Source organism: Leiobunum rupestre, chromosome 11 (genome assembly GCF_980474605.1).
Source record: "Leiobunum rupestre chromosome 11, qqLeiRupe1.1.hap1, whole genome shotgun sequence".
In the NCBI taxonomy this organism is placed as follows: Eukaryota; Metazoa; Arthropoda; class Arachnida; order Opiliones; family Sclerosomatidae; genus Leiobunum; species Leiobunum rupestre.
This window is the reverse complement of record NC_143394.1, coordinates 20,548,869-20,568,147: the sequence shown is the minus strand read 5'-3', so window position 1 is coordinate 20,568,147 and position 19,279 is coordinate 20,548,869. Positions and strand designations below refer to the sequence as shown.

The following is a 19,279-nucleotide window of genomic DNA, read 5'->3' as shown; positions in this document are numbered from 1 at the left end:
AGGGGACTTTAATAATATCATTTTAAAATACCAACATTTTCCTCTAATTCACTCAATTTTAATACGACAAAGGCCTAATGTCAATTTAAAAGACTTTATTATTGTATTGAAATTGATTAAAACCTAGGCTTAGTTACTAGAATTTGTAAATAAGAAAAGTTGAAAGATTCGTATTTACCACTTTAGAAGGGATTTTGACCAGCAATGTTTGAAGGTCAAAAATCAATCAAAATATTTCATATGAAGTACTTTGAACTGGGTCTTTCGAATTTTTCAGCAACTCTTATAATCTGGAAACTTAAATTTGAGGAAGAAAATGAAACACTGCTCGTTGTTTTAGAGATTTCATTCGTAAAACCAAATTTGTACATATCGCGAATGAAACAACATTAATTAAGTAAATAATTAATTTATTTATTCAGCTTTGCCACCTTTGCCTCCTTTGCCTCTCTTGGGAAAGCAGTCCTATCAACAAAATGATTAGTCAGCAAAACGATTCGGAAGATATTAGTCAATTAAATTATTTCAAATACATACACCCATAGCGTCCTTCATATCTTTAAAGAACTGGAAATTGAGAAATTATATTTGTTGATTTGCTTTTTAATACGACATCGCGTCACGACTAAAAGATAGGCCTACTTGGTTTAATGCTAATTTTTTCAACACTGACACTCTCGCCCGAATTGAGTAGTTTATTATCGTCCCTAGGTAGTAGTATTTTTCTGCTACAGCATATTTAGACACAAAGGGGTTCTGCGCTGAACTAAACCATGATTGCGGTTATTTTGATAATTGTCTAACTTAATGATCTCATGATCAAACTCTTATTAAAAGCATTTACTGCATGGAAAAAGTTTCATTTTATACAAAATACGGGGATTATCAAACTAACGTACTTTTAGTCATTATTAATTTATAATAAAATAATAAAATATACTCACTGGTCTCATGGCTTCACAGAACTGTTCAAATAGCATAAAAAATTATATACCATTTTATTCAGTAGGATTTTGTATATTGACGTAAAAGTATTAAATATTTTAAAGAAAAATGAAAAACTTTATAGTTGTCACGGTTCCTTTAAAGTAAAATCAGTTTGATACTTTTACGTCAAATACGAAAAATACTCTTATATCTTACGGCTTTGGCATCGGCCTTTTTCTGTATTAATATATAAATAGAAAATAATTTGTTAATTAAATCTATAATTTCATAAGTGACGCATTCGTGAGGTCTTATTTACCGCGCAGATCTCATCACGCTTGGGCCTTAATGATTCGGCTTTCTGAAAGAGTTATTTGACAAAAAGGGTAAATGTGAAATATTTTGACTTTTTGAGATGTGAACGTACAGTTTTGCATTCTGGAGACATTTTGTCCACAAAACTCTTAGCTGCAATTTAAAAAAATATATTAAAAACGCTTACTTCGGGTATGTTAGTTTTAGCGTGTAGATTACACTGAAGGTCATTTAATGCTCAAAAATGGCTCCGGGAATATAAAATTTAACAATTCATTAGTGTGAAAATTCGATGCTGACCTAATATTAAATTAACTACTCAACTAAAAATACCACCAAAAGTATTATAAGCACTCTAGGGATTTATACAGGGCTGTTGTTTGGGGGAGGGGTGAGCTTTGCGGCCGCCCATGGCCGCCAGACTTCTAAATACGGCCTTAGAGCTATACTTTAAATAAGAGTATGCTTTCACCTATAAGGCTCTAACAAAGTTATCGACTTTCTGGCTTAGTTCAAACATACGCCGTAAGCGAACTTGGCGCTACATGTAACTTCCGGGTAACGATGGGAAGGAATCTGCAAGGGCTAATTTTTTATTACTTACTTAAGCAGTCATATTTCGTGAAATATTAAAATATTATTGAGTCTTACCATAAAATTTTAATTTGTAGGAAATTGATTTGAAATAATAATAATCAGTTAGGCTAATACCCAACGGACTACCATAGGTCTCAGTCATGGAACGACTTGTAATACCATTTTTAGGAGTGTGGTGGAAAGTCAGGCTTCCTACTTTTATCGACAACCTCATTATAATAATCAGCTAAACTTATAACCTCACTATGTTTTAATAGAAAGAAGAATTCAGGGGAAAAATCCTTTGAACCAGAGGGAACTAGCAACTCAGATTTTGGTTTTATTTCACCTTATTTTATACGTTAAATTCAATTTTGAACTAATTTTAGAATTTAAAATTTTTGTTCTTAGAGAAATGACTTGTTGCAAAACGCATTATTTTAGGTTTTTGCATTATTTTCAAACCAAAAACGCATTAATGTGTTTATTTTCTTTAAAAGTCAAATCAAGACGCTTTTTTTCGCGTTTTAAGACATAAATAGTCCAACATATACGTGGTAAAAAGCATTTTTTTATGATATTTCTGAAATATCGTTTGGCCTGTAATTTGTTTAGTACCAGGATATAATTTGAGTTGAAAAATCCACGTCTACTATATAAACTTGAAAGAAGTAAGTTGGGTTATCTTAGGGCAAAGAAAGTTTGAATTTCGCGGGTTTTCTCCATATTTTGGTTTTGGTCGTTAATGCTTTTGCGCTTTGCACGGCAGTACTGCCTTTAAGTTACGTTGATGTACCGTAATGGATTTGCATAAGCTTTGTATCTCGTACCTTTTTCGTCGTTGCAAAACATATCGGCAATTTTTTCCTGATTCTCTTCGCATTTTTTGCCTTTGCCTTTACCTTCGCCTTTTCCCGCTTCGGCGACGACCAACAGAAATACAGCAACGGCGCAAATGCACAAAACCTTCATGTTGATGTATTAGGACGACTCTTTCAAATGTTTGTGAGAAAGACCTAATCTTATAGTTCGTCTAGCTATTTATAGTCCACTTTTCTCATTATACGATTGCTAAATTGAATTCTGCCGTGACTTTGGACTTTCGCGAACGACACGAAGTCAAAGACGGTTTTATTTAATTATCGAAATGTGAACAAATTGAGATCGGGTGACAGAGTCGCCAATTTTGCCCAGTTTTAACACGCGACGTTAAAGCATTGACATTGCGGGAATCCCTTAATTATTAAAACGAAGGTTCTTTGCCCCATTTCATTTTCATCCATATTGATTTTAATATGTGTGATCAAATAGCTGCTGCGTGGAAAAAATTGTAAATTAAAAGTGAGGGGGGAGGAGGTTGGATCCACCTGTACAAACAATCGAGGTCAAGAGTTATCGGTATTTTGTCGTCAAGCGCTCGGACTGCCACTCCATCCTCTAAATCAAAGAACCCAAAGTGACCTCCAACAAAACCAAATGCCTGGAGGGAGAGAGAGGCTACAGCCGCCCAGCCACTACCTCCTCTAAAACCAAGAACCCAAGGTGACCTCCAACGAAACAAAACGCCTGGAGGGAGAGAGAGGCTACAGCCGCCCAGCTACTCCATCCTCTAAAACCAAGAACCCAAGGTGACCTCCAACGAAACAAAACGCCTGAATTGAGAGAGAGAGGCTACAGCCACTCAGCCACTTTCTCCTCTAAAACAAAGAACCCAAGGTGACCTCCAACGAAACAAAACGCCTGGAGGGAGAGAGAGGCTACAGCCGCCCAGCCACTCCCTACTCTAAAATTGAGAACCCAAGGTGACCTCCAACGAAACAAAATTCCTGGAGGGAGAGAGAGGCTACAGCCGCCCAGCTACTCCCTCCTCTAAAACAAAGAACCCAAGGTGACCTCCAACGAAACAAAATGCCTGGAGGGAGAGAGAGGCAACAGCCACCCCGCCACTCCCTCCTCTAAAACCAAGAACCCAAGGTGACCTCCAACGAAACAAAACGCCTGGAGGGAGAGAGAGGCTACAGCCGCCCAGCCACTCCATCCTCTAAAACCAAGAACCCAAGGTGACCTCCAACGAAACAAAACGCCTGAATTGAGAGAGAGAGGCTACAGCCACTCAGCCACTTTCTCCTCTAAAACAAAGAACCCAAGGTGACCTCCAACGAAACAAAACGCCTGGAGGGAGAGAGAGGCTACAGCCGCCCAGCCACTCCCTACTCTAAAATTGAGAACCCAAGGTGACCTCCAACGAAACAAAATTCCTGGAGGGAGAGAGAGGCTACAGCCGCCCAGCTACTCCCTCCTCTAAAACAAAGAACCCAAGGTGACCTCCAACGAAACAAAATGCCTGGAGGGAGAGAGAGGCAACAGCCACCCCGCCACTCCCTCCTCTAAAACCAAGAACCCAAGGTGACCTCCAACGAAACAAAACGCCTGGAGGGAGAGAGAGGCTACAGCCGCCCAGCCACTCCCTACTCTAAAATCGAGAACCCAAGGTGACCTCCAACGAAACAAAACGCCTGAAGGGAGAGAGAGGCTTTAACCGCCCAGCCACTCCCTACTCTAAAATCGAGAACCCAAGGTGACCTCCAACGAAACAAAACGCCTGGAGGGAAAGAGAGGCTACAGCCGCCCAGCCACTCCCTACTCTAAAATCGAGAACCCAAGGTGACCTCCAACGAAACAAAACGCCTGGAGGGAGAGAGAGGCTACAGCCGCCCAGCTACTCCATCCTCTAAAACCAAGAACCCAAGGTGACCTCCAACGAAACAAAACGCCTGAATTGAGAGAGAGAGGCTACAGCCACTCAGCCACTTTCTCCTCTAAAACAAAGAACCCAAGGTGACCTCCAACGAAACAAAACGCCTGGAGGGAGAGAGAGGCTACAGCCGCCCAGCTACTCCCTACTCTAAAATTGAGAACCCAAGGTGACCTCCAACGAAACAAAACGCCTGGAGGGAGAGAGAGGCTACAGCCGCCCAGCTACTCCATCCTCTAAAACCAAGAACCCAAGGTGACCTCCAACGAAACAAAACGCCTGAATTGAGAGAGAGAGGCTACAGCCACTCAGCCACTTTCTCCTCTAAAACAAAGAACCCAAGGTGACCTCCAACGAAACAAAACGCCTGGAGGGAGAGAGAGGCTACAGCCGCCCAGCCACTCCCTACTCTAAAATTGAGAACCCAAGGTGACCTCCAACGAAACAAAATTCCTGGAGGGAGAGAGAGGCTACAGCCGCCCAGCTACTCCCTCCTCTAAAACAAAGAACCCAAGGTGACCTCCAACGAAACAAAATGCCTGGAGGGAGAGAGAGGCAACAGCCACCCCGCCACTCCCTCCTCTAAAACCAAGAACCCAAGGTGACCTCCAACGAAACAAAACGCCTGGAGGGAGAGAGAGGCTACAGCCGCCCAGCCACTCCCTACTCTAAAATCGAGAACCCAAGGTGACCTCCAACGAAACAAAACGCCTGAAGGGAGAGAGAGGCTTTAGCCGCCCAGCCACTCCCTACTCTAAAATCGAGAACCCAAGGTGACCTCCAACGAAACAAAACGCCTGGAGGGAAAGAGAGGCTACAGCCGCCCAGCCACTCCCTACTCTAAAATCGAGAACCCAAGGTGACCTCCAACGAAACAAAACGCCTGGAGGGAGAGAGAGGCTACAGCCGCCCAGCCACTCCCTACTCTAAAATCGAGAACCCAAGGTGACCTCCAACGAAACAAAACGCCTGGAGGGAGAGAGGCTACAGCCCCCCAGCCCTTCCTTTCTCTAAAACCGAGAACCCAAGGTGACCTCCAACGAAACAAAACTTCTGGAGGGAGAGAGGCTACAGCCGCCCAGCCACTCCCTCCTCTAAAACAAATACGTTATAAGTTCAAAATCAATCAAGCTGTGGGAAATTAAGTCTGCATAAATTAGACATTTTTGTAGACAATGCCTTTTTTTTTAATTTTTGTAACACTTTCGGAAATTGTTTTTTTCTCTCAAAATTAATTACCAATACATAAAATTAGTTTAAATAACATTCAGTTTTAGCAGTCATACAAACATTTCAATTTAGATAGGTTTCTTCTTAAATTAGTTGTGAAAAAGCTTTAGTCACCTATACTACCAACTTGGGATTTTTATTGGTCAAGCCGGACCAAATTTACTTTAGTTTTTGGGTTGAGTCAAAATTAATTTAACTTTTTATTGGTCAAGCCTTACCAAATTTAATTTAGTATTTGGGTCGAGTGAAAATTAATTTATCTTTTTATTGATTAAGCCCGGCAAAATTTACGTCATTTTTTCGGGTTGGGTCGGATCGACCCTTTACAATAGTCGGCTCGACTAGACTCCAAGCTTACAAATCAATGCTCAAAGACTATCCCGTGTATTACTTCACCCATCGATGTCATTTAGAAAAATTACATTGTCTAGCGATATTTTTCCTCTGATAATCATTATACAGGGTTTTTCAAAAGGTTGTGCAAAAATTTGAAGGACTTGTTAGTTGAGAAGTATGCCTGTTTTTTCCCCATTTTCCTACGATTAGTTTAAAGAGTGCCAGAGAGCTTCAAAGTGTGGCATACTAGTCCCTGAAAGTAGGCTTCAACAAGCGCTAAACCAAGCACGAAAAAAAGGCGATCATCTGCGAAGATACATGTTTCAAACGAATAACACAATGAAGATGGAAACTTCTCTCGGAAGGTTACTATTGTATACTTCTGGTATTGTATACTTTGAGCGTATGTAAAGTAATAATCTTCGTACGCTTTTATAAATATACATAAAGCTATAAATTTGAAATGTTAAATTTTCTATTTAACGCCGCTGACGTGTTTCCTTACCCCATCTAGTGGTGGGGGGAATTCGAACATGATATCAACAAGCGCGCCTTTCAGACCAACGCGTCAGTGAGCCAGACTATAACTCAGCGACGTATTTTTGGTAGAGAAGGTCCCTTGATGAAATAAAAAGATTAAAACTAAAAATGGCTCCTTCAACCCAAGATATTTTAGAAAGAGTTTATATTCCTGAGAGACCCAGCCCACCAAATTGCAGACAAACATTTTAAAAAAGGTTAAATTACCAAAAAAAGAAAAATGATATCAGAAGCGCGCCAAGATTTTCGTGGGCGAGGTGGAGCGTTGGCGGGGAAAAGCAACCTCAGGAGGATTAGCCCCTCATTTAATGAGGCATTTAATGGATTTTAGCCGTATTTCGACTGCGGCCTACCTACAGAGGAAAAGGTGAATTTCAATTTAAAAGCCCCGCGGAGATCGGATGGAGCAATTTCATTGATATACCATTAAAAGAGACCAAATCAGCCACGAAGATAAATAACCGCTTCTATTTTAAATCTAGCGTCCCCTTATCGCGACCAAACCTTACTAAAAATCTAAAAAAGAAAAGCAAAGACATCCAATTGGTCACCTTTTCTACTTAATACAGTTTATTCTATTCGGAGAAGTTCACAAATTACGTAACGCAGTTGTATAACAGTACAAGCGTTTTTAAATTACTCAAATGAAGTAGCCGAACTTTTATCTCAAAACTTTTAAATAACTACAGTAAACCATGGTAAATAAGAAAGTATATATATAATTAAGTAGTTGCTTTTTTCATTTAAAATAGTATGATTAGTTCTCTAGTGGTAAAACTATAAAGAAATAGGCTTAATTTTGAAAGAAATTGAATAATATTAAGGTTTATGGTTTATAATGATAATTAACCGATTACGATTTTTTGAAACTGTTGTTGATACTTTTTACTATCAAGAGGATATGATATTGATGTTTTAGCTCACGAACAAGAGTGGAAATAGTCCAATTAATTAATTAATTTCCACTGGAAAATCCTGAAATCTGATATGGCTCCAATTCCGCTCCACCGTCGGAGCCGTATCTGTGGAGAACGGCTTCACATCCAGTTCCAACTCATTGTTTGGAAATCATTTATTTTGGTATATCTTACTAAATACGCATCTGATGGATAATTAAACAGGGTTTCAGAAAACAGCTAAATGTTTAAGTTTATTTATCACCGTCGACTCAAAACAACGTCGCTTACGGCGAATGGGCAAAGCGTAAGCATTAGCTAGATCTCGTATTGTAGCGAAAACTTTCAAAAGCTTAAATCCGATTAAATCACGATTAAAATGATTAAACCATGATTAAAGTGATTAAACCATGATTAAAATGATTAAACCATGATTACAATGATTAAATCATGCTTAAAATGATTAAACCATGATTAAAATGATTAAACTAAGATTGAAATGACTAAATCATGATTAAAATTATTAAACCATGAGTAAAATGATTAAACCATGTAAATGTATTAAATAAAGATTAATGGAATTATATCTGGATTAAATGTATTAAACAAAGATTAATGGGATTAAATCATGATTAAATGTATTAAACAAAGATTAATGGGATTAAATCATGATTAAATTATTAAACAACCATTAACCGCGAGGTTTGAATGATTAAATCTTGACTGAAATGATTAAGTCGTGACTGATATGATAAAATCGTGACTGAAATGATTAAATCGTGACTGAATTGATTAAGTCGTGACTGAAATGATCAAATCGTGACTGAATTGATTAAGTCGTGACTGAAATGATTAAATCGTCACTGAATTGATTAAGTCGTGACTGAAATGATTAAATCGTCACTGAATTGATTACGCCGTGACTGAAATGATTAAGTAGTGACTGAATTGATTAAGTAGTTACTGAATTGATTACGCCGTGACTGAAAGGATTAAGTCGTGACTGATATGATAAAATCGTGAATGAAATGATCAAATCGTGACTGAATTGATTAAGTCATGACTGAAATGATTAAATCGTGACTGAAATGATTACGCCGTGACTGAATTGATTACGTCGAGACTGAAATGATTAAGTAGTGACTGAATTGATTACGTCGTGACTGAAATGATTAAGTAGTGACTGAATTGATTAAGTCGTGACTAAAATGATTAAATCGTCACTGAATTGATTAAGTCGTGACTGAAATGATTAAATCGTCACTGAATTGATTACGCCGTGACTGAAATGATTAAGTAGTGACTGAATTGATTAAGTAGTTACTGAATTGATTACGCCGTGACTGAAAGGATTAAGTCGTGACTGATATGATAAAATCGTGAATGAAATGATCAAATCGTGACTGAATTGATTAAGTCATGACTGAAATGATTAAATCGTGACTGAAATGATTACGCCGTGACTGAATTGATTACGTCGAGACTGAAATGATTAAGTAGTGACTGAATTGATTACGTCGTGACTGAAATGATTAAGTAGTGACTGAATTGATTAAGTCGTGACTAAAATGATATCATGATCAAACATTCCTATAAAACAACCAACTTTGATTTCACACTACAGTCTCAGGTAAGTGGCCCAATGGCTTACAATGACGTAAAAAGGAATTTTTTATAAAGTTTTTATTTACAAGCTACATGTTGTGGAATAAAGCGCCGAAATAGCAGGGTGGGAGAGCCTTAGACTATACTTTAGACGGACTGAAACATCTAAAGGGGCAAATTCAAATTACTGGGTTCGGGTATACGTGGTAGGGCGAGTGAGTGCGAAATATTTAGTCGACGTAATAAGGGGATACGAGGATTAATAAAATAACAACTTTATTAATGAAGAAAATTAGTATTAACTACAAATCGCGACTGTACAAAAAAACTTAAGGGAAAGTACCGCGTTCAAGCAAATTCCGAGAAGGGTTCGCGAACTTTCAAGGGTACAGCCACTCGTGATGATATCCAAGAGACAGTAACCAAAAAATACACTCCCCCATTTTAGGGGCTCAATATCCAGACGAGTAAAAACCCCAACTCGAGCGGCGCCTCGGCTTTCCCGAAACCAGTTCTAAACCAGAAAGCCCAAAACTTTCCGTCGCTGCTGAGGATTCGAGAAAGGGGGCAATTCATACTGGTCACCAAAGATGGAATTTCTCTCGGCCGGATATTGAAGTAAACACAATGGGAAAATACATTTGAAAGAAAAAATACAAAATACATGATACAAAATTTCCACAACCGATTTTAAACCAAATTCCATTATACATTTATGAAATTAATATTAATGGTTAAGCAATTAATTATACTCTTAATTAAAATAAGATAAACATTAAATTTATTCAACACATGTACCTCAAGGCTATTTCAAATTTTTGTAACCCACAACGTGAACTTCGTCTACGTTCTCTGGTTTCTATTTTGGCGCATCCAGCTAATCTCTAGAACTCTTCTAACTTCAGTTGTAAACGTTGAATTGTATACACATGCATTAATATGTGTTTATTTTAATCAAGATAAATTAAGTCAAAAACATATTTAATATCTGTATTAACATTAATGAGCTTCTAAGGTGACGTTGAGTAAGAATTCATTTTAAGATGAACTTCGGTATCTTTAATTGACGAGTTTTAGCTTTTGTTTATTCGTTGAGTTGCACTTTAATATTTAATCAGAGCAGGATCTTTATTCCGACTGCGGCTCCATTTCTGATAAGCAAAGAATTCCTTTCTTTCTAAAGATTTCTTTGACTTAAAAATAATCCTAGATTTATAATATTTTCCATTAAAGAATTACAATTTTTTTGTCGAATTCCTGATGTCTAGGATTTTGTTACTGATTTCCAAAGATTTCTTTTGATTCCCAGAGTTTTCATAATTTCAAAAATAAACTTGGATTTTTCAGACTTTCTTTAAAGATTTCGATTTTTTTATCGAAGTCATGATTTTCAGGATTTTTTACAGATTACCAAAGATTCCCTACAGTTTCTAAAGATTTTATGATTTCAAAAATAATATTTGATTTATAACATTTAAGAATTCTAGTTTTTTTTTGTGATAACCATGATTTTATAGATTCCTCTGGCCCAATAATAAAATATTCATTTTGTCGAATTCAAAAGTAAAACTAAACCTCTAGACAAGTCTAGAATAAAAACCATGAAAAAGAAATATGTTTAAATTTTTTATTTTTCCAATTTGCGGAAAATTGTCGACATTTAGTTTTTCTAGAAAATTTTTGGAAATTTATTCGCATTTAATTTTTCCGTAAAATTAACAACTCTAGAAATTTTTAATGATTAGGCTTAGTTACTCTTTTCGGTTTGTTAGTCGCCAGCCAGATTCCCTGCGCGGTACTGATTAGCCCCAAATAGAACAAAACCGGTCTACCGTTGGAAATTTTAATTCAATTCAATTCAATTTTATTTGTTTCTGATTAGTGTTAAGTTTAATTTGAGTCGAAAACCTATTTTGTACGAGTTTTGCGTGTTTATTTAGTGTTCGAAAACCTTTTGTAACACTTTAAATTGGTTTATTGTTTAGCTTATTTTTCATCTTTTTATTATGGTGTTTAAACAGTTTTTAAGTTACAGTCCATAGGAGGTTTTTATTAACTTATCTTCAGGTATTACTATTGACAAGGTCTACCACACATCAGTAGAATCCGTAGATATTTTAATAAAATATACCAAGGTTCGTAGTTAAATTTGCTAATAACTTAGATTGCCAATCTCTATGGAATCCTAAAAGTTGATTAGTTTTTGACCACGCCCTATACACTTCGCGTTTAAAGTACCAGAGGCAAAGAGCGAATGTCTTCACAGCGTGACAGAAGAGTCACGATTTTTGTATTTTAGCCCCTGGGCCGAAGAGAAAGCGAGTTCCCTGAGTTTCTAAGGCGGACGCGTAGTATTTCAGCCACGAGGATGGCTAAATTAGCCCATTGGCTCTTCGTCCGCCGCCGCCATGCAGCGTGCGTTTGAATTCAGGACGATTAATATTAAACTAGTAGGCCTTAATTAAGCGCGCCCCTATCCGCTCGCACCGATACTAATTGCGTTTTGAGAAGGCCGCTATAGATCTGGACGCGCCGACCGAGCAAAACGACGATTCTTGTAAATACTAACAAAGCGGTCGATGCGACGGATTAGAGACAAATATTGTCGCGACGGACGAGCGTGGAAGACGCCGACACAAAGTACACGAAGTTATAAATGGACGGCTATTGGTTACGCTTCTGTGCCTACTTAGTCGAATGAACCCGAGACATATACTCTCAATTGTCTTTGTTGAATTATCGGAAAGAGCGCCTACCTTCGAAAGCTTCAGGCACTTTTCAAAGCCAAATAATTTACCGCTAAATCGCGGAAAATTGCACTTCATAGAGGTAGAATCGTATCCAATAATTTTGGAAAATCAGAGAAGGCAGTAGCGGACTGTGACCAAATATATTCGTGGCCATTAGACCAAGCGGACCACCCAGAAGTATAAGGCTATTATTTAATTTCAATAACGTCTATTATTTATAAGGGCTTACTTTAGTACACGCCCACAGAGCCCACTCGCCATCGGGCAAGGCCACCCTATTATATGCACAGTCCGCCACTGGGCGAAGGTACATGATTCGAGCAAATTAGGTGGGGTGGCGGAGTGGTTAGCACTTTCACCTCGCAGCAAGAGGAGCCGGGTTCAACCCCAGCTTGTAGAACTGTGTGAAAACTCCGAATAACTCCTTCCACGTTGAGTTTGCTAGTTTTCTCCCCACTGGTTTAAGGGGTTAACCTAGTATTAATTAATGTAGGGAGCTGTTGGCTCGAGTGGCATGAAGGGCTTGCCACCACCCTCCTACGCATTGTAACCCGGCCAACTGTTTAAAGGCATTAAAAGTTGCTCGATGACATGGGTATTAGCCTAGCTGATTATTATTTTTATCAGAAGTAAATGAGCCGAAGGGTTGATGCTAGCCCTGCCACAGATAACCACTAGCGTAGGTACACTAACTATTGCTTTAAAACCCTCGCAAGTTTTAATGTGAAGGGGAAACCGAAGTATTAAGCTTTTAACTTAGGTCGACCACATTTGGTATACTATCTCATGCTACAGTGACTGTCGTTTTCGTCGGTTACGTTCAGCAAAACAACTTTATTTAATTGAATTCATTTAATAATTAGGTATGTCTGCTATATACAAGATTATTATTATTTATTCTTCTATAGACACTAGGCCATATAATATAATATAGTATAATATTGTCATTAACCAGTTGGTTATATTGGGCACGGTGCCATGCGTGGAGACAGTTATTGCAGTGTTCTATTTTCGAGTTGAATGTGTCGGAGTTTCATAACTGGCGCTTTTTCCTTGCTTATACAAACAGCCATATTTCCCTGGGAAATACCGGAGTTTGAAGTTTCGTCACTGGCGCTTTTTCTTTGGTTATACAAACAACCATACTTCCCCGGGAAATACCGGAGTTTGAAGTTTCGTCACTGGCGCTTTTTCTTTGGTTATACAAACAACCATACTTCCCCGGGAAATACCGGAGTTTGAAGTTTCGTCACTGGCGCTTTTTCTTTGGTTATACAAACAACCATACTTCCCCGGGAAATACCGGAGTTTGAAGTTTCGTCACTGGCGCTTTTTCTTTGGTTATACAAACAACCATACTTCCCCGGGAAATACCGGAGTTTGAAGTTTCGTCACTGGCGCTTTTTCTTTGGTTATACAAACAACCATACTTCCCCGGGAAATACCGGAGTTTGAAGTTTCGTCACTGGCGCTTTTTCTTTGGTTATACAAACAACCATACTTCCCCGGGAAATACCGGAGTTTGAAGTTTCGTCACTGGCGCTTTTTCTTTGGTTATACAAACAACCATACTTCCCCGGGAAATACCGGAGTTTGAAGTTTCGTCACTGGCGCTTTTTCTTTGGTTATACAAACAACCATACTTCCCCGGGAAATACCGGAGTTTGAAGTTTCGTCACTGGCGCTTTTTCTTTGGTTATACAAACAACCATACTTCCCCGGGAAATACCGGAGTTTGAAGTTTCGTCACTGGCGCTTTTTCTTTGGTTATACAAACAACCATACTTCCCCGGGAAATACCGGAGTTTGAAGTTTCGTCACTGGCGCTTTTTCTTTGGTTATACAAACAACCATACTTCCCCGGGAAATACCGGAGTTTGAAGTTTCGTCACTGGCGCTTTTTCTTTGGTTATACAAACAACCATACTTCCCCGGGAAATACCGGAGTTTGAAGTTTCGTCACTGGCGCTTTTTCTTTGGTTATACAAACAGCCATATTTTCCCGGGAAATACCGGAGTTTGAAGTTTCGTCACTGGCGCTTTTTCTTTGGTTATACAAACAGCCATATTTCCCCGGGAAATACCGGAGTTTGAAGTTTCGTCACTGGCGCTTTTTCTTTGGTTATACAAACAACCATACTTCCCCGGGAAATACCGGAGTTTGAAGTTTCGTCACTGGCGCTTTTTCTTTGGTTATACAAACAACCATACTTCCCCGGGAAATACCGGAGTTTGAAGTTTCGTCACTGGCGCTTTTTCTTTGGTTATACAAACAACCATACTTCCCCGGGAAATACCGGAGTTTGAAGTTTCGTCACTGGCGCTTTTTCTTTGGTTATACAAACAGCCATATTTTCCCGGGAAATACCGGAGTTTGAAGTTTGGTCACTGGCGCTTTTTCTTTGGTTATACAAACAGCCATATTTCCCCGGGAAATACCGGAGTTTGAAGTTTCGTCACTGGCGCTTTTTCTTTGGTTATACAAACAACCATACTTTGCCGGGAAATACCGGAGTTTGAAGTTTCGTCATTGGCGCTTTTTCTTTGGTTATACAAACAACCATACTTCCCCGGGAAATACCGGAGTTTGAAGTTTCGTCACTGGCGCTTTTTCTTTGGTTATACAAACAGCCATACTTCCCCGGGAAATACCGGAGTTTGAAGTTTCGTCACTGGCGCTTTTTCTTTGGTTATACAAACAACCATACTTCCCCGGGAAATACCGGAGTTTGAAGTTTCGTCACTGGCGCTTTTTCTTTGGTTATACAAACAGCCATATTTTCCCGGGAAATACCGGAGTTTGAAGTTTCGTCACTGGCGCTTTTTCTTTGGTTATACAAAGAGCCATATTTCCCTGGGAAATACTGGGTACCCCAGCTAGTTATAATTATAATTGATCCTACCCACAAAATTTTTAAATTCTATCTTTTAAAGTTATGAAGAATAAAACCCTGAACAATCAAATCGAAACACCCTGTCTAATAGAGCGCTACCAGGGAAAGCGCCTTGAACATGAAAATGAGAGCGACAGATTACTATGGTTCAATTACCGCTGATACCTTTCGCAGACGATCTTTTAAGTTCCCATCATGCCGGTACAATATTCCACACTCGAGGTATACCTGTCCGAAGTCAAGTTCGTTAATAGGCCTTGGCCCTGGGACGCGAGCGGATTACACGAGAAGGCTCTCAATAGTCCTCATCACTGCAAAATTGTAGGATTGGCGCTCGTAGAGACAAATTAGGCGGTTACGCCATTACCCTTACAATAGCCGCGACGGAGGCCATTATTCCTACTATAATCTCCTAATTAGTGGATGGATATTTCGGCAATCTCGATACCAATACTCTAGCCAATTTAGATGAAAATGATTCTCGTACAATATAAAAGATAGATACATCATACATGTCGTGTATATATATATATATATATATATATATCCTTCTTGGAGATCTTCTAATAAGTCCCTGGTATCTTCTAGAACAAAGTATATTACGTTGAGCTGAGGTTTAAGTAGTTAGACGTTCACCTGAGACTGAAGAAGCGAACCATTTACCGGTCGTAAGCCTTTTATATGGCGCCAACTAATGTTTGTACAAATTTGGAAAGTTCCCCTCGTATCGATCTGAGCGGTTCGATTTCAAATCACAAAGATATCGAATGTTCGTGGAAACTTTCTAAGCCTTGGCAACCGACAGGGGGAATTCCCAATTTATCTTTGTCTGGTTTCCGCGAGAGTGTCACACGAGCCAACATTTTGGACAACACATTTTTTCCCACTTTAACAATGGGAAATTAAGTACTGAAATTTTTTACAAAATACCTGGCATTACTAAACTTAATATATACATATATCTTTGTACAACCAAAACATTTTACTGAAACTAGGACCAGTTTATGTTTTAGAATACCCGAAGAGCATCAAGTAACAAAATTTTATTCCCGGTTTTCAGATTCACCTAACCCAACAGACTCACTAAACTTTAAAGCACTGCTTAAGTTGGTTTGAATGCTAGAGTTTTAGCCTAATAAATTTGAGATAAACTCCGCACGAAAACTGGTTTCAAGCGATAGTGTGACCATGGCTTGAGAACTTAGAGCCGAGAATCTGGTGTTCGGAACCGGTTCTAACCAAAAATCCAGCTTTGGCACATGATGACCCAGGGATTTGTGTCTACTATTTTCACCAAGTGCGTTGTCACCAATATACCAGAAGAAAATAGGGGGAAGTACGCTTCTAGTCAGCTTTGGAAAGGCGTCACTTTTCACGAATTTTCGCGCCAAAACGGTTTGGCGGGAAATCGCGGATGAATACATCGTTTAAAAAGTCATTTTTCTTAAATTGAACAATTGTAACATATTGCCCTTCTCATTCTCTGCTATTTGAGCTAAGGCGTATTTGCTTTCGTCGATTATAGCCGTGTTGAATCAAAACAAAAGTAGGACTACTTTTTCAGTTTGGTTTATTATGCGTAAAAAGGCGTTTTCGTGGGTCACACGACGACTTCTACGGCTCAAAGCTACAGATACGTACTTCCCCTATTTTCTTCTGAATATACTCAAAATCCTGCAGATTTTCCATCAGGGCTGGACATAAGGATATTTTTTTTAGTATTTAGCCTGACTAGTGAGCCTCCTATCTTAATTTATTTTAGTAGTCACTGACTAGTGGGAGGGTATAAAAACAAGAAGGGCAGCCAACATTTTGCTTTACCCGTCAGATTTCGATTAATTTTAGTAGTCAGAGCATTTATTTTAGTAGTCAAATGCCGTGTCTCGTGCCTTATGTCCAACCCTGTTTTTCATGTCCTGTTAGTATTTTCGGTTCAAAAGTACCTAGTCTTTCAATTCATTCGCCCATATTTGTGATATTTGGCGATTTCAAAACAAATCTTCGTACATTTTTGTAATCAAGACTGAATTGGATTAAAATTATATTTTTGTTTCTTGCTACTTTTATAACTAAACTAAAAATAATTTTAAATGATATTTTTAGCCAGTTCTCTGAATCTTACGTACTATCAGAGAGTGTATACTATTCCCGTAAACCTCAAATTCTGTCGCATAACCAAATTAGATTACCACTTACGGTAGTCCCAGACACCTAAATACATTTTTCTATCAGTTGTGATGCTGAATTATTTTAAATAACAACTGACAAATACTTCGACCAACAAAGTTTACAAAGTAATAAATACGGTCAAATAATTTAAATTGTAATAATAACAAACAATATAAATATAAACTGATAAGTAATTCAAGAAGAATATTTGTAAGGAATATTCGATATTGAATTTTCAACAGTTTCCTCTCTTATTCGCTTGAAAGACCAAAATAAATAACTCAATTACGGGCTACTCCAATAACGTTATTTTTACTGACAGCGGTAAAACTATTGCCATCTGGTGACATTTTGCTAGTATAATAACATTATATTGTGTTCTGCAAGCCTTGATTTTAATTAAATTGGATGTATTTATATTTGTTTGGACCAAGAGACATATGTTAGACCAACCCCGCTAATTTGGTGGTACTAATTTGCTAAATGAGTTCTTCACACCTGAAGTATCACATTAGCAAAACCTAGTAATTTATTATATCTTCTAAAATTGGCAGTTACATTCGTTTATATACAGGAGGATAGGTTGACTTTTAAACGCGGAAACTAGCGCGCCATCTATTATAGTTTTGTTCGAGGTCAAGGTTGACCTGGGAGGAAATAGGGACTAAAACCACTGGGCAAAATGAGGGGCAATATAAGAGTTATTAAACAATATCACAACACAGACCAGGAATTCATATCACAGGGAGAAATTCGAATGACTAACATTTTATCCCAAAATCAAAAATGTATTTATTTGTACATATTGAAAATGGTTACAAGGAGACGATTCGCGGGAATCAAGGTTGAAGTTTACCAGGCCATGAGTAGGGGGGAGGGAAAACGTCACCTGTGTGCGCCTTAATTAAGTCGGAAGGCGTACGTTTTAGGGAACCAATAAGATACCGGGTTGATAAGATTTTTTAGTGGGAAGGAGCGACTTTTATTGCCATTAAATCAGGTGGCCGGGCTACAATGCGTAGGAGGGTGGTGGCAAGAACTTCATGGCACACGAGCCAACAGCTCCCTACACTCGCTATTACCGTTAATCCAAGTACATTCTTGCTAAAAAATTGACTTGTGTATCATTCGTAAGCCTAGGAAAGGTTGAGTCTTACATCCTTTTCAGACAAGGCCTATAAAACCGACTTTAGACTCCGTTTAGTGAAGCGCAGTTAACTTTTTATACTGAATTATATATTATTAATTAATTAATTAATTATATTATTTAATTGGAACTAGTTACGTGGAAAAAAAGTCGTTACGAGTGTTAACAGTCGAATATTTAATTTCTACTCGCTTTAGCCAAGTATTATCGGCTTCGTCCGAGGGGCAGGTCACTTCCTTGATTAACGACGCACCCCTCAAAAGATTAAATCCGATTTAATAGAGATTATTTTGATTAAATTCAATTTAATCACGATTAAGTTGATTAAATCACGTTTCATCATTATTATATTTTTTAAATCTGATTTAATCATGATTAAATGATTAAATCTGATTAAAATGATTAAATCGGTTTAAAATGATTAAATCCTGATTAAAAAATTATATCGTGATTAGTATGATTAAATCGTACTTTAGTTTTGATTTTAATGGTAAATATTATATTCGACCGATTATATTGATTAAATCTAATTAAAATGATTAAATCTATTTAAAATTATTAAATATAATTAAAATGATTAAATCTAATTAAAATGATTAAATATAATTAAAATGATTAAATCTAATTAAAATGATTAAATATAATTAAAATGGCTAAATCTAATTAAAAAGATTAGATCATGATTAGAATGATTAAATCTCGTTTAAATGATTAAATCCTGATTAAAAAGATTAGATCATGATTAGAATGATTCAATCTCGTTTAAATCGTGATTAGATTTTCTAATCTTGATTAGATTTTTTAATCTTGATTAGATTTTTTAATCTTGATTACCCTGATTTAATCACGATTACCCTGATTTAATCATTTCACTATGATTAAGACGCACCCAAAATGGAAGTGACCAGCCCCTCGGCTTCGTCTAAGAAGTTGTTAAGCCTTATTTAAGTTTACATCGTTTCGCTAGAATAGTCTACGCGTTTCGATTTCAAACGATTACGACATCGGATAACGATAAGGGAAAAACTTTAGTCATTGAGTTGACAACCAACGGCGAAAATTTCGCGAATCTATTCCACTTTTGGCGAATTTCACAATGAAGCGATCTTCGTCCGAAGCGAAACCTGTCGCCAAACAAA

General features: G+C 37.8%; 1 protein-coding gene across 1 annotated transcript; it reads right to left on the bottom strand.

Moving 5' to 3' along the window:
• Nucleotides 1-331: 331 nt before the first annotated feature.
• LOC149921974 (uncharacterized) lies at nucleotides 332-2,811 on the bottom strand. Its single transcript, XM_090163992.1, has 7 exons — nucleotides 2,649-2,811; nucleotides 1,355-1,395; nucleotides 1,247-1,288; nucleotides 1,144-1,164; nucleotides 945-965; nucleotides 538-567; nucleotides 332-465 (listed from the first exon to the last, which is right to left on the bottom strand). The coding sequence occupies exons 1-7, from the start codon at nucleotides 2,788-2,790 to the stop codon at nucleotides 415-417; spliced, it is 348 nt and encodes a 115-aa protein (XP_090020118.1). The 5' UTR covers nucleotides 2,791-2,811; the 3' UTR covers nucleotides 332-414.
• Between the last annotated feature and the right edge of the window lie 16,468 nt (nucleotides 2,812-19,279).